We start from the raw sequence: 14,421 nt of genomic DNA, 5'->3' as shown, positions 1-14,421 counted from the left end.
ATCGTGAGAATTCTGCAGTATATGTGTCAGCATAAATTAAGCAAATTTTTACCCTCAGTGCCAGGCAGTGCTTATGGTTAAGATGTCCTATTTACAGAGCCATGGTGCCCCCTCTCTTTATACTTTTGCACCTTGGAACATCCTTGTAGACTTTATAAATATTTCCTGAACTGTAGAGAAAGTTTGAATTACAGAGAAAAGACAACAGACCGTAGTTCCTGGTCGCTATCTGCAAGCATCAAGGTTCTCCATGTTGCACGGCCACAGATTGACCTCTACTACTTCTCAATGTTGCTAGGCAGTGAAGACTGCCAAACTGCCCTACAGCATTCTGTGTGGCGACTCCTTTTGCCTCACACTTACCTCAGCTCATTGATCTGCGGGGTTTAAACCTAGCCACAACCTCCTTGTGCTTTGACCTCCAGTCAGGCAGCTGTAAAACTGCCCTGGCGATGGTATAACCTTGTTAATGTAACAAAAGATGAGTTTACTTAGTGCTGTACCAACAGTACACTGCAGCCAAGTTTACTTGAAAGAGGAAAGAGACTGTCAAAAATCCTACGATAAACAAAGCGAAGCAGTCCCTTCAGAAACGTACCCGTAATTCATACAGACAAGCAATTTACATGTAAGTGGATTCAGATGGGCTGGGAAGGGGGCCCCCCGTCTGGAGCTGCCTATTCTTTGCTCTGCTTACTTCACTTTTTTTTTTTTTTTACTCTTTTTTTAAGCTGCATTTTCCCTCCCTACACTGGTGATCTGTTCCTTGAAGCCTCGCTGGGGAAGAAGAGTGCTGCACAAATACAGTGAAATGCCAGGAATCCATTTTAAGGAAGCCCAACCTTTTTAAGAAGGTGGTATAGAACAGCTCAAGGTCCCCTAATAATGTTGCTCTTTGATAACTTTGGAGGTATATGTTCTGTTATAGATTGTTTCCCCATAGGATTGTTAACAAGTAAATGTGGTATAGTGTGTGTTTATATAAATAACCCTCTCCTCTTTTTGTTGGCATAAAAAGATTCAGTGGGGGTAGAGATACACAAAGACTACAGCAAATTCAAGGGGGCATGTGATGAATTTGTAGTGCTTTTTGGATAAAACATGTTATAAAATATACTTAGCAATATTATTGTTTATTTTCCATTCAACATCATAAAAAACAGAAATGTCCTAATCCTATAGGCACAGCACATGTAGCCTGCAATGCAGTTATCCTTACATTACACATGCTAGAAGCCTTCATATGGGCTCTCAGCTGTGTGAGGCCTGGCCACCAAAAAGCCTCAGGAACCTGCTGACAATAGGATATTAAAAGTGACCCCTCCCCCACCCCCCTTTCATTAAACTGTGTTGAAAAGTCCAAGGCTACATTTGGTTCTGTGAATGAAACCTGCCACTGTTGCTGAGAAACCAAATTTCATAAGGAAACTAAAAAACCTCTTTTTAATTCAGCTGCTTTATTTCAACTGTTCTTCCTGACAAATGTCACATTTAATTAAAAAACAAAAAACATGGCCTCTGGGCAAATTCATAATCTGAAATCATTCTCAAATAGCCACGTCCCTCATAACCCCCCTCCCATGCATGTTCCGCTCTACCATAAGCACCTCTACCCTGTCTTGTGGCTGAGTGTTTTGCTGAACGCTGGAGTTTTTCCCCATGGATCACGGGGCATTAACACGGAGTGAGATGTCAAATGAAGACATTTGCCATAGGTGGAACTGCTCACTCTGTTACGGACGGGACTTAGGCACACAGGCGCACTCTGGCCAGGCCTCATTTCCCCTGGCTGTGGGACCACACAAAGGGGCCCACACTGCTGAGAAAGGCCAAGCTGTCACTGAGCGCGCTCCTAATCCTCTGAGGCCCGCGTAAGACCCACACTCCTCAAGCTCACAAGAATGCCTTGAGCGCCAAGTCGCTTCGCAAATAGCTTCTTTCTTTTTTTTTTCTTCTTTTTTTTTTTTTTTACAAATTTTCTCATTCTCCCCTCCTCCCTCTCTCCTCTCTTCCTGCCCAACTCAAGCACTCACACCTGAATCCTATAAATCTGAAAAAAGAGAGGGAGAGGGTGAAAAAAGAAAAGGCAAATTCCTGTGCTGAAGTGAGGCAGAGGTTGAGGGTGTCACAGATGAAAAAGGTCTCTGGGATTAGGTTACTTCCTCTCCATCCTTCTCCTGGTGAAGGTGTGACACCCCATTGAGATCCCAGGCATTCTCCGTGCTGCTTCTCCTGAGAATTAGATATCCTCATAATTCCACACTAAGTGAAACCCACGAACAATATATGGCATGAGGTGTGACCTGTTGTCAGGAATGTCCAAATGCCTTTTGTTGATATAGTAAACACAAAGGAAAAATCCAAATGTAACATTTTAAACCTCAATCAATGCATTTAAGAATAAAGAAAAACAATGGTAAAAATATATTCATATTTAAAACAAATCTCCACATTAGCTTGAGTGCACCTATAAAGTAAATAATCAATCTGATGAATAATAAATAAAGCTGATATTAGTACTCCCAAATAATACAATACTATGACACAACCCCAAACTAGTTTCTGGGAAGACGTTGGTTATCTAGGTGGCATGCCGGAACAAACAAATGTGTGCTGTCTGGACTGACAGATCTGAGGTCTGGACTTACTTTTAAAAGAAATAATAGGCCATATTCTTAATAAATTAAAAGGTCAATTGTTTGGATTGGCTTTCTTCCACTTGACTAAACACAGCATGATTGCATTATTTTAACACAACAAAGTTTTCTTGGAATTTAAGCAATATGGTCAGACATGTGTATGCCATGGCCCTCCAAATGTTTGGTGACTTTTTGAGCAACATTGAGGATTTTATAGAAATTTTCCAGGAAAAATAAACAAATAAAAACCAGAAGAAAAACAATAGGTTCCAGCAGCTTTGCATCTTGAACCACTAAAGTACGGAGTTCTTAATAATAATAAATATATTTATCTCATACAGTGATCTTTATTGGCACAGGTGAACACAATGTAGGGACAACATCATTAGCAGATTTATTATGTCAGGTTTATTTGTCAAGCCAGGGCATGCCATTGCCAGAGGGAGAACTGGTAGGACAGTACCAGGTAAATACTATAAATCTAGACTAATAAAGCACAATGATTCACACATACTATAAATCATGACTTACAATGCACAATGAGGCACGCAATGCCAGATTCACTGCTAAACATGGTGAGCGGTGAAGCTCCAACCACAAATGCCAGTTAGAGATACAGAAAGAAATCCTCCCATAATTCCAAATTCCTACTGATCGCCAGAACGATGGATAAACTTCAGAACCTGTAAAACTCAAAAATCTGAGAGAACACTAAGTAAGGATAAAACAACACAGACAGCACAAGCAACTCAGAATAAGCCCAGAACAGGGGAGGCTGTCAGATTCAGTTTCACACGAGTGCTGTTCTCACTGATAGATTTTTCTTGCTGTGCCACAACCCCCGGTACACAGTGTTTGAAAAGCAGCAGTTGATATACGCTCAATTCACAACATTTTTGTCTGAAAGCCAGCAATCGGAAAATATATGGTCGACATGTTCGGTAAGCATTAAATAAAACACATAACTCCCCCTCCCTGCATGCCTGTGAATCCTCTCTGCTCTGTGCATGAAGCTCTATACACAAAAAGCCCATGGAAGACCATCAGTCCGCTACCAGCAGCACGAATCACAAACAAGTCATAAATATAGAAGATTACCACCATCACAACCAGTGAGGCAGTATGATATGAGACTGGCCCACAGGACCCCCACCCACCACACTGCAAACCAGTTTCAGAATCAAGGTGCCATACAGGGAAATTAAATGACACCATTTCTCCTCTTAGTGAACTTCTTTTCTTTCTTCCTTTGTTCTCCAGACGCCAAATAACATGTACATACTCAATTGTGTTGAAGCATGCAAACACAACTGCACATTGCATGCACGCACACCCACACATGCATGAGACTGAACCTGGGTGGAAAGCCAGTAAGTTATGAGCAGCTGGAAATATGCTTAGCAGTATCATCCAAATTGCACCGCTCTGTCTAGATTTTTCTGTATCAATAATATGTCACTATAAGGAATAAAATGTGTCCCTGGATAATAATGATGATGGTGATGATTTTTGTTGTTGTTTATTGATTGTTGCAAAAAGTCTGGAGTTTTTTTTTTTTTTCTCCAAGCACATATGCGCCTATACCACTAAAAAAATTCTGAGAAACGAAGTCATCTATTGTTCTAGAGGACTGACAAAGTCACCAGCATTTAGACCATGAAATCCTAACATGAATCTCTATGCCATTTTCTGAGATGTTCCCTTATGTTAAAGGCATTTCTTTGTGGCATGTTTGTTCAATCATACAGCTCAATCAAACACATGTGCAGCTATAAACATGATAGATATTTGAACTTCAGTAAAACCTCTGGCAAAAGAAGAGCCTACGCAAACACCTGTCCTCAATATACAGAAATATCTGTAAAGCAGACCAGGTCTGCCAGTGCTGACACCACGTGTTGGATTGACATACAGATAATATAGACATAGGTCATGGTTTATTTTGGGTTCACCTCCGTCATAGCAAGAGCCTACTTTGTTATTAGCAACGTATGCTATTTAGTGGTCTATCAACAGGCAAACTGCAAATATGCGGGTCTGGAAGATCCAGCCCCCTAAAGGCTATGGAAAAAAATGTCACAAATGAGAAATCTTCCATTCTGAGTTTCATAAATACATCATTGCACATCATCAATGCATGCAATGTGTAATACATTATAGGGGCACACAGCGCATTTAAATCCAGAAGTCTCACATGCTCAACATGTCTTAAAACAACCAATTATTTGGATGACTTGGGCTTTTAGCCCTCTGGAGCTGGAGAAACAACCCACAGAACACACTGGGCAAGCTCACGCCTCAGTGTCACTAGCCCCCACAGCATTAATCATCACGTGCCACTCGGGCCCCAGTCGCTGCCAGTGGATATCACCTCACCAAGAGAGCCAAGCCAATTACTCAGTCTCCTCTCAACTCTAAAAGCATGAAGTCATTATCCTCCCAAATAACTAGCTCTCTACTACACCCAATCACAAGAGATCACATTAGTCAAAATGCCATCCCAGCCTAATTACTTTTTATCTTTTTTATTGTTCGTGAGAAGCCTAAAGTACTTAGCAGACCATTAAACTGTCAGGCAGCTACTGACTCTGAAATGAACAGCAAATCCAAAACAAAAAAGGCTGCAGTAAACTATTGCATAAGAGATTCTCATCAGACTCCATGTTTTTGGAATCTAAAAAGCTTGGACAAAATGCCCGACCCTGACAGGCATTCATTCACTTTAACTCTAACCTTTGACCTCAGAGCTGAGTACCCGTGACTCTAAGACAAACATCATTAAAAAGCAGTGAGTTGTTGTCTGTTGCAGAAGAGTACAGAGAGTATAAGGAAAGCAAGTTTTTGAAAGGACGTAGAGAACAGAAGGAGTAATGGGAGCATAAAGACTGGATGCCGAAAGTACAAAAGAAAGATATCAGTAGTTATAGATGGGAATAGAGGGGGAAGACCGGGCAAAGAACAACACAAGAAACCAGAGAGAGGACAGAGAAGGGAGGAGACTTCAGCATCGCAAAGAGGCCCTGTTCCTCTGCAAAGGCATAGAGGCATAGGCAGAGAAAGCAACGAAAACAGAAGGAAAGAGGAGAAAGGAACTCACTTCATCTCCAGGATCTCCTCCAGCTGTTTGCGGCGCTCTTGCCTCAGGTTGGTGAGGTGGCCGTCCCGCTCGGCCAGGGACTGCTGGGTGGAGGAGAGACGCTGCTTTGTGGCGTCCAGCTCCTGCCTGGTCTTCTCCAGGGCATTCATCAGCTCCTCCAGCTGCAGGGAGGAAGTGCTGTTAAAGATCTGCCACTTCAGTTGCTCATGCAGGACTTGTCCATTTTCATTGAGACAGGACACAGAAACAGTGGTAACTATAGAAGGCACGAGCAGCGATACCTTCGGTGAGTTTTGTTGTTTTTGTCTAACAGGGATCAGTTGAGCACTGAGGACTGCAAACAGGTGACGTGCTTTTGGAGGAGTTTCCATTTCAAAAGAGGTGAATTTAAAGTAAGATTGATAGCAGTGGTAAACTGAATTAAGGGCACAGTCGTTTGTTTCTACTGTCTTGTTCCAGGCACATTAGTTTGACTGGCACTCATTGTCAATAACAATGATTCTGCATATGTACAATAACAGCTAAAGCAAGCTACAGTACAACACAGAAGAACTAAGAGACATGACACAGTATGTTATTTTTTAAATAAATCTATCAGGAAAAAAATTGCAGTAAAAACTATTCACACATACATAGAGATCCAGATACATTGAGGTCTCCCAGACTTTCCCACACATATTAATCTGAATGTCAGCACTCCCCAAATTTGCAAAATAAAGACCACAAATTGCTCAAAAATAAGTAATACATATAGTGGGGGTTTAGTTTCACAGGTGATGAAACATCTATGAAGCACTTTCCTGCAACTGTAAGAGCGAGAAGATGAGAACAAAATGAGAGCTTAACTTGAATAAACACTAATGAACTTGGACAGCCCATAGAGAAAAAAAGAGAAAAATGATAGTGTGTGGGGAAAGAGAGACTCATCATTATGTGATTCAACCCAAATGTTCAACTGGTCTTTTCTGTTGTGGCTAAAAGGCTCACAACATTAGCATGCTGCCAGGGTCTGAGTGACAGAGGGAAGCTGCTTAAAAAAGCGGTCAGACTCCTGATACAGGCTGCACAGAATCATGGGAAGAAAAAAGGGTTGCTTTATTAAATGCACACAAAATCCACATGGAGAGAATGCAGTAAGGAGGTTCACTTCAAAACACCAGAATATTTAATTTGCAGAATGGAGACAGATGGAGAAACAGACCCGTGCTGTATGGTTTATTTTTCTTTATATAAATATTTTAAAATTTACCTAAGGGTTTGCACATTTTTACTTGATGGAGACTATCAAAAAAAGAAAAAGAAAAAGAAAAGCAGAATGCATTTTGATACAGAAAAACTGAAAATGTTAGCTCCTTCTGCAAAAAGCTGTTAATATTTTCACCAATATTATTTAGAAGCAGAGAGGGATTCTATCTTTATTTTGAGGGAAATTATGATATCCTGTGCTGTTATTTAAGCCAATTTAAGGCACTTAAGTTAAAATTCCAAGAAAATAGCAAGAGTTGCAGAGTCAAGTCCATTAACTGTTGTAATGAAATCCTTATCTAAAATGATCGGGTTGTGAAATCGTGTAACAGCCCAGCACCTGGCACTGGAAATACCTCTTTCCAGTGGGCACAGAGTATTTCTTAACATAAACCACCCAGGAGCACTGTATCTCCTTGACCCAGGGCATGTGCACAACAGCAATTTCTCTTGTGTGGGGCATTGGTAGGTGGAGGCATACTAATCTAGAGGACCTCCAGCCTGACTGCTGAAATCTTAGATTTTCACAGGGGAAAAAAAAGTCTGAAAAGTCCAGCTGACAGACTGAGGCTTTAAATTAAACAGGGTTAGGGTTCAAATGAATGACAGTGGATTAAAATGCCCTTGAGCACTGGTAACTCAACAGAGATCAGTAAGGCCAGACATGATGCAAGTCTAGTTGGCAGGAACCTTGGTCACGTGCAGCCATTTCTACATGAAATTACAGATATGGCTCCAGTCCCATTATTTAATGCAGCAGAAATCAGACAAGGGACTCAGAAAAGGGGTCTGAATGTAACTTACTTTGCTTCCTCTATTCGGACAATGCCTTTTAATAAGGGATATTTTCTCTTAATAAAAGGTGTTTATTTTCACTGGCAAAATAGGTTACTTAACATTGTGTAGCGACAGCGGGAAAATTAAAGCAAAACAGTGCAAAGAAAATCTGAGTTATTTCCGCACTAATCAATCAATTAACATAATGTGGTATTTTATTGATAAGTTAATTGAAAACATATTCTCTTTTACAACAATGACCTGATGCCGTCTAAAACACTGGAACACATCTAGGATTCATGATCCAGATTAGAATTACTTTCTTATTATAGAATCAAAAATGGGCTTTAGTGATCACACACCATAATGCTTGATAAATAATTGTAATTACCACAGACTTAATATCCCACTGGTTTTCCTCAAGTATACACTGCATGGCCAAAAGTATGTGGACACCTGACATCCAACATCTCATCCAAAATTATGGGCATGTAATTGGAGTTGGTCCACCCTTTGCTGCTATAACAACCTCCACTCTTCTGGGAAGACTTTATACTAGACATTGCTGCTGGGATTTGCTTCCATTCAGCCAGAAGAGCATTAGTGAGGTTGGGCACTGATTGGGCGATTAGGCCTGGTTCGCAGTTGGCTTTCCAGTTGATCCTAAAGGTCTTGGATGGGGTTGAGGCCAGGGCTCTGTGCAGCCAAGTTCTTCCACACCAAACCATTTCTATATGGACCTCGCTGTGTGCCCGGGGGTATTATCAAGGTGAAACAGGAAAGGGCCTTCCCCAAACTGTTGGGGAAGCACAGAATCATTTATAATGTGATTGTATGCAGTAGCATTAAGATTTGCCTTCACTGGAACTATGGGGCCTAGCCCAAACCATGAAAAATATCCCCAGACCAAGGCGTCTCCAGATACTTTTGGTCATATAGTGTATTAATATTCTCAATGTCACGCTTTGTGCAGCCTACAATCATTAAGTGTAATTCATATTTTTGATAGTATATTTTGTCTTCTTATTCATTTGAGTAAACCTGATGCACAATAGTCAGTGCTTCAATGCATTCCACACAATGCATATATTTTCTTTTTTTCTTTTGATTTTTATCGTAATATGGATGGCTAACACATATTATGACAGGCATATGGGCCTAGTCAGTACTAATACACATCTTTTTGATTTGTACATCCCTCAGTTGCGCCAGGTAATGACAGCCTGCACCATGGATTCACGCAGAGCTAAAGGCCTTGGGTGTACAACGCTGCTCCAAGGCACACTATGTGGTCGGACATGAAAAAGCAGCAGGCCTCGTTTTATGAAGGGGGCAAATCGTTCGCACATTTTCAAGCAACATTCTCCGTTAAATGTTTCTGAGATTTTAGTGTGTTTCACAGATGTCTGGAATTCGGCTATACTTCTCATGAATATTGTAGGCTAACACCCTACTGCCAGAACACTGAGATAACTGCTGCCCAGCCTTGTGACAGGTTCACTCAATGCATGCTCACATACGATGGCAAAATAAAACCAACCCTACTGGGGTACATAAATAGCAACCATATTAACATTGAAACCAGCCCCAGTCCAACAACTAATTTGCTGGGAAAAATAAAAGGCATACTTCTGCTTTTACATTTATGCTATGATACTGCACTAAAATGTGGAACTGCCACATCCCATGGTGCATTTTCAGTTAATGGGGCATGTGGAGCTTTCGTGTGAAATATTTCACCACACAGTGCAGACAATGAGTGGCCCAGAAGCACTGAATTATGGAAGTAGGTAAAATGGCTTTCCCTAAAAGGGAGTAGAGAGTAATACAGAGTGGGCCTTCTGGCTATCATAACAGTCACCAGAGGCTTAACTAACCCACTGCATATGAGGCCCACTGACAGAGATTCAAGACGAAGAATAAAATCAGATCGAATGAGCCCATCTCACCTCATTCTGAAAAAAACACAAGCACTGATAGGACTGCCTGGCTGCAAAAACCACCTTCTAACACCACCAAAACATAGAAGTCTGAAACCCAACAGTCTTTCTTGCTCACTGTTCATTTCAGAATCACATCATTAAAAATGGATACAATGCATTTTAGCAAAATTATGGGCAATAATCTCATTAGCCTGTGCGTGCTAATTCAGACAGACTTCAAGGGTTTAGGAAAGCACCCTCTTTTATTAAATCAGATTTTCCTAATCCTATTGGGAACTTCTAGCTGTACTAATTCCCCCTTGTCCGTTCAGATTGGATGCTGCTTCAGAGACTTAGTTCAAATAAGTGAAAGGTCTCTATCCGGAAAAGCAGGACCTCATAAGATGATGATATGCAAACCCACAGCCTGAGCATTACACATGCTTTAGCTGAACATCATGAGACTGACTGCATTCTGGAAAAGAAAAAAAACGGAAAAAAAACAGAGAATGTATGCAAAGTAAGATTACATTGCTTTTTCCCAGCCACAGCTCTCTTACATTCCCACATCCACTACACTATGTAGGAATACCGGTTACCACCGCTCTCAGTGACAGAGCCACACTTCCCACAGCCCTGGGCCTCAGCTCTCCATCAGAGCCACTCATTACAGCCTCAGCTTGTTCTCAGCAGCAGGACCCGGCGCTTCCACTGGGTCTCACATTCACTTCTGACCACCAGTGCACAGAGGCCCTCATCTTCCCCACGAACCCTGAACTTCCACAGCAACCCCTGAGAGAAACCCTGCACCAGCAAAGCCACAGCTCACATAACTCCCCCTCGACCCCTGAGCTATCACAGCACACAGTGACACAGACCGCTATGTAACCGATTTATGGTCTATTAAGGACATAAAAATTTCATACCTCTAGCTGACATATTACACAGTGCCATCACTCAGCTTTGGAGGGGTTGCGTTTGATATGTCTGTCTTCTCTGAGATAAGCACTAATCCATAAGGAATGCATGCATGTGTGTGAGTGAGTATGAGGTAATGTGCATTAAGGCAAGAGAACACACTTGAATGAAAACAAATTATGCGATTCATAATTCACAATGAACATTAACCATGCTTGCTTTCTTTCCACTCGTGATAACCCCTACACAGCTTTACTTTATAGGTTTTTGTTACGTATGTCAAAGTCCTGCACTGTGAACTTCAATTTATTGAAATACAATTATAAGGTCTGTGACATTAGTTTAAATATTATTAAACAATAAATAAAATAATGTATTGGTTTAGAATATCTTAAGTAAATAATTAAGACAAAACTTTTAAACACTCTCTCTGGGCTTACTTTCCTACCCTTATGAACCATTAGACAGATTATGAAAACAATTTAAAGTTATGTTTGGCCAGAAAGCCAGAAGTGTACGGTCACTTTTTTATGCATGTTTTTTCTGCAGTCAGACAGTGCAGCTGCGAGATATAAACCTTGTCTGGAGTGACTTTTCCCGTTCTCTCCTGAACTGTCATTTTTTCAGGGAAATGAAAGACACCTGGCTGTCTGCACAGGTAAAATAATACTGGCACAGGAAATCAGGTGTGATTTTGATTGAGGTGCCCTGCCAGGGTGTGTGAAACAGCTGCAAGGAAGAGGACTTGCTCTAGGCTATAGCCCGGATTTCCCTCAGCACTGCACCTGTCTGTGCTAGGATACCCAGCGTTGAGGTAGCGTGTTGATGGAGTCAGGACTCCCCTGATTCTCCATGGTGGACTGTCATTTCTGTGCTGTACTGCAGCTTTGCACTGATCTTAAATATTCTGCTCTACTATTCCACTTTTGCTACAAAGCTGTCAAAGCCGGGTTTGAGCTACGATCTGGACTGAGGCAGAATATGCCAAATACCTCTTTAAAAATAGAATCCCGTAATGGCCTTGGATTAATAAATGTCGATAGATGTTAGAGGAGAATTATTTCAGAAATAAATGTTCATGGTAACAGAGGGATGTATAAACACCCAGTACTCCACACTACATTTAGCCCTAGAAATCTGAAGCACTCAGCAGAGAGCTCCTTAGATCACTTAAGTAGTTTGCACACAGCTCTTTAGAAAACATTCTAAGTAAAACGCACTAGGTGGTCTCTTTAATAGATATCACATTCTGATTTTGGCAGTTATGGTCTTAAGTTGTTGCTTTTTTTTTTCTTTCCGCTTTGCACGTAGCCCATATTTACCCAGTCAGATGTAATTCTAATGAATGGTTCTCTGACACTGTGCTTTAAGACATCTTCAGTGGAAATGGAAATCTCTCCTGACGTTTTTGAGCATTTGGGAGGTTCAGACTTCCAGTAAGCACTTTGGGTGATGCCAAGGCCATGTGGGAGCACGCCTGGGCATGGGTACCTGTGGCTCACCTGGGCTAGGCACCAGTCTGGGCAGACTGACGGTTGGACAGAGCGCTATGTTTCTGTGCGCTGAGAAGCCTGGCAGTTATCATGACTCCCTAACTGGGATATAAACAGGGTGCACTTAAGGCCAAGAGGCCCTTTGGCCAAGTCTGAACCCAGCCCCTCCGGCGCTCCAGAACTGATAGTTTGGAAAGACTTGGGGCAGCTGGAGAAAAGCGCTTTGAGATAATACCAGACCTGTGAGGCTGTGGGGAAAAGAACAGAACAGGCTCACTGCACTTCGTCTGGCACTGTATAATGTATGAGGGGGAAAACCAGGGTACAATACCCAAATGCATTAATTTAAAAAGACAAGAGGAACAGATGGCAAATTTAGGCCTTGATGACAGAATGAGAAGTCAGTTAATGTCAGAGCAAATTAATGACAATACACTGAAATCTATTATCTAAAGACAATGGAAAACTTACCATGGGAAAAAACGATCCCTTTAAGCTTCAAAATAAGACTGGTTTTAGCTTGCTAAAAGAACTGACATGACTGAATAGGATAAGCAATATTTATGTAATTGTGGTGTGACTCGTTAACAACTTAACAAAACACTGTCTTTGTGGCTGGATAAAGCAGTTACAGGAAAAAATATTAATGCAATTTACAAAAAGAGAAAATATTTAGGAACCATCACAAATAGAAGCATGTGAAGCACGCACGCACACGTGAACACAAAGACGCATACACATGCAGTCATGCAGACATACACACAGATACTAAGCAGCTTCAAGTAAAACAAGAAAGGAAGTGAATTCAAATGAAAATGAAATCAAGTTAAAATGAAATTTTATCACCTCTACCACCTCTAATGGGTCAAAGAAAAAGAAATTGGACAGGAGAAATGCAGAAAATGAGAAAAGCAGGAAGGAGAACTCTAGCAGCCAACAGGGGGATTGGTGAACCATCTAGCGAATATCAAGTCCAGCCTTTTCCCTGTATACAGACAGGCAAAAAGCCATTAAATCCATTAAATCAGAGCAGGTTTATGCATTCAGGTCAGTGCTTGGAGCAGCATTCTGTGCATTCATGGAATTTAAAAAAAAAGGAAAGGGACCATATCAAACAGCATGCAGTTGCACACTAAAATGAAAACAAATGCCTTGAAAGAGCAAGGGAAGAGATGGTTCCAGTTAGTAGTACAGTAGAGTTTCTGAAAGGAGGGAGGAAGAGAAACGCAAGGCTGGACGTTAATGACCGTGCCTGACACACACTCTGGTACAGAGGTTTGGGCGTGGGCCCAGTGGCTGTAGAGAACCCAGATGGAATCCGGACTAAATCACTACTAGCAAGGTCAAAAGCTTGTATTAGCCCTGGAACATCTTCAGCTGCACCTCCCTCTTCTGACACTGAAAAAACACAACGGCAAAGCAGAAAATACGTAGAAAAAAAAGTACTAAATATTGTGACATAGTAAGCGAAATTCAGCATTCCCTTAATTTCTGGAGGATAATAATTTCACAATAGAATATTTTATTGCCTTTTAAATAACTAGATATAGTTAGATATTTCTTCACAAAGAAATCTCAAATGTGGTTACAGCACATTGCTCTTTCAGCAGTTTGAAATCTTTAAAGCAATGTAGTAGTATTGCTGGCCACTTGGTGGAGCTCTTTTTTTCTAGCACACACTATTATGCAATGGACACTGAAAAGGGGACCTTTTTCAAAGAGATCCTTTTCAGACTGCTCAGATATTTTATCCCTCACAAGTCTCCAAGCTTTGGTAATTTCTAACGTGTATAAAGAGCATGTGTATTAATAATTGGGGTCATTCTTTGCTTTGCGAGGCAGGCTCCACCTGCCTGGCTGTGTACGGTGGAGCTGAGAGATGGGGAGATTGAGAAGACGCCAGACATGAAAGAGCTCAGCACCAGACACCTGCCAAAGAACACTCACTAGCCTCATGATGGAGGACAAAGGATGGTGACAGGACAAGCACAGGTTTTCATGGATGCACCTGGGAGCAAATCACTGTCCTTTTCACAGACAGGAAGTTAAAGCTGTTAGACAAAGAGACAGTGGGAGGCCAGCACAGTAACTGATCAAGATGGGAAGAACAGGGCAATGTATGTGCAAGTGTAATGCCTAAATTAAAAATGAATGGCATAATTAGAATATTTATTTTGAATGATCTTATTTTAATATGTGATCTGGAAAATAGTGTGTTATTGTACACGACAGAAGCATGACATATAGATAACAAATTTGGTCACTGTTGCCATTTTATTCATTTGCGACATCCTGTCATTGTGAATAATGCATACACACACTCACGCAGG

The 14,421-nt window shown here is 41.2% G+C and overlaps 1 protein-coding gene across 1 annotated transcript in view; it reads right to left on the bottom strand.

Moving 5' to 3' along the window:
• LOC118207758 (ERC protein 2-like) overlaps positions 1-14,421 on the bottom strand; it is a 232,007-nt gene that overhangs the window by 90,532 nt on the left and 127,054 nt on the right. The window contains exon 15 of the mRNA XM_035381728.1: positions 5,737-5,897. Coding sequence (XP_035237619.1) covers positions 5,737-5,897 — 161 coding nt within the window. The remainder of the gene's footprint in view (positions 1-5,736; positions 5,898-14,421) is intronic.

The sequence above is a fragment of the Anguilla anguilla genome, chromosome 11 (genome assembly GCF_013347855.1).
Source record: "Anguilla anguilla isolate fAngAng1 chromosome 11, fAngAng1.pri, whole genome shotgun sequence".
Taxonomy (NCBI): Eukaryota; Metazoa; Chordata; class Actinopteri; order Anguilliformes; family Anguillidae; genus Anguilla; species Anguilla anguilla.
The sequence above is the reverse complement of the archived record's forward strand: the minus strand, read 5'-3'. Positions and strand labels throughout refer to the sequence as shown.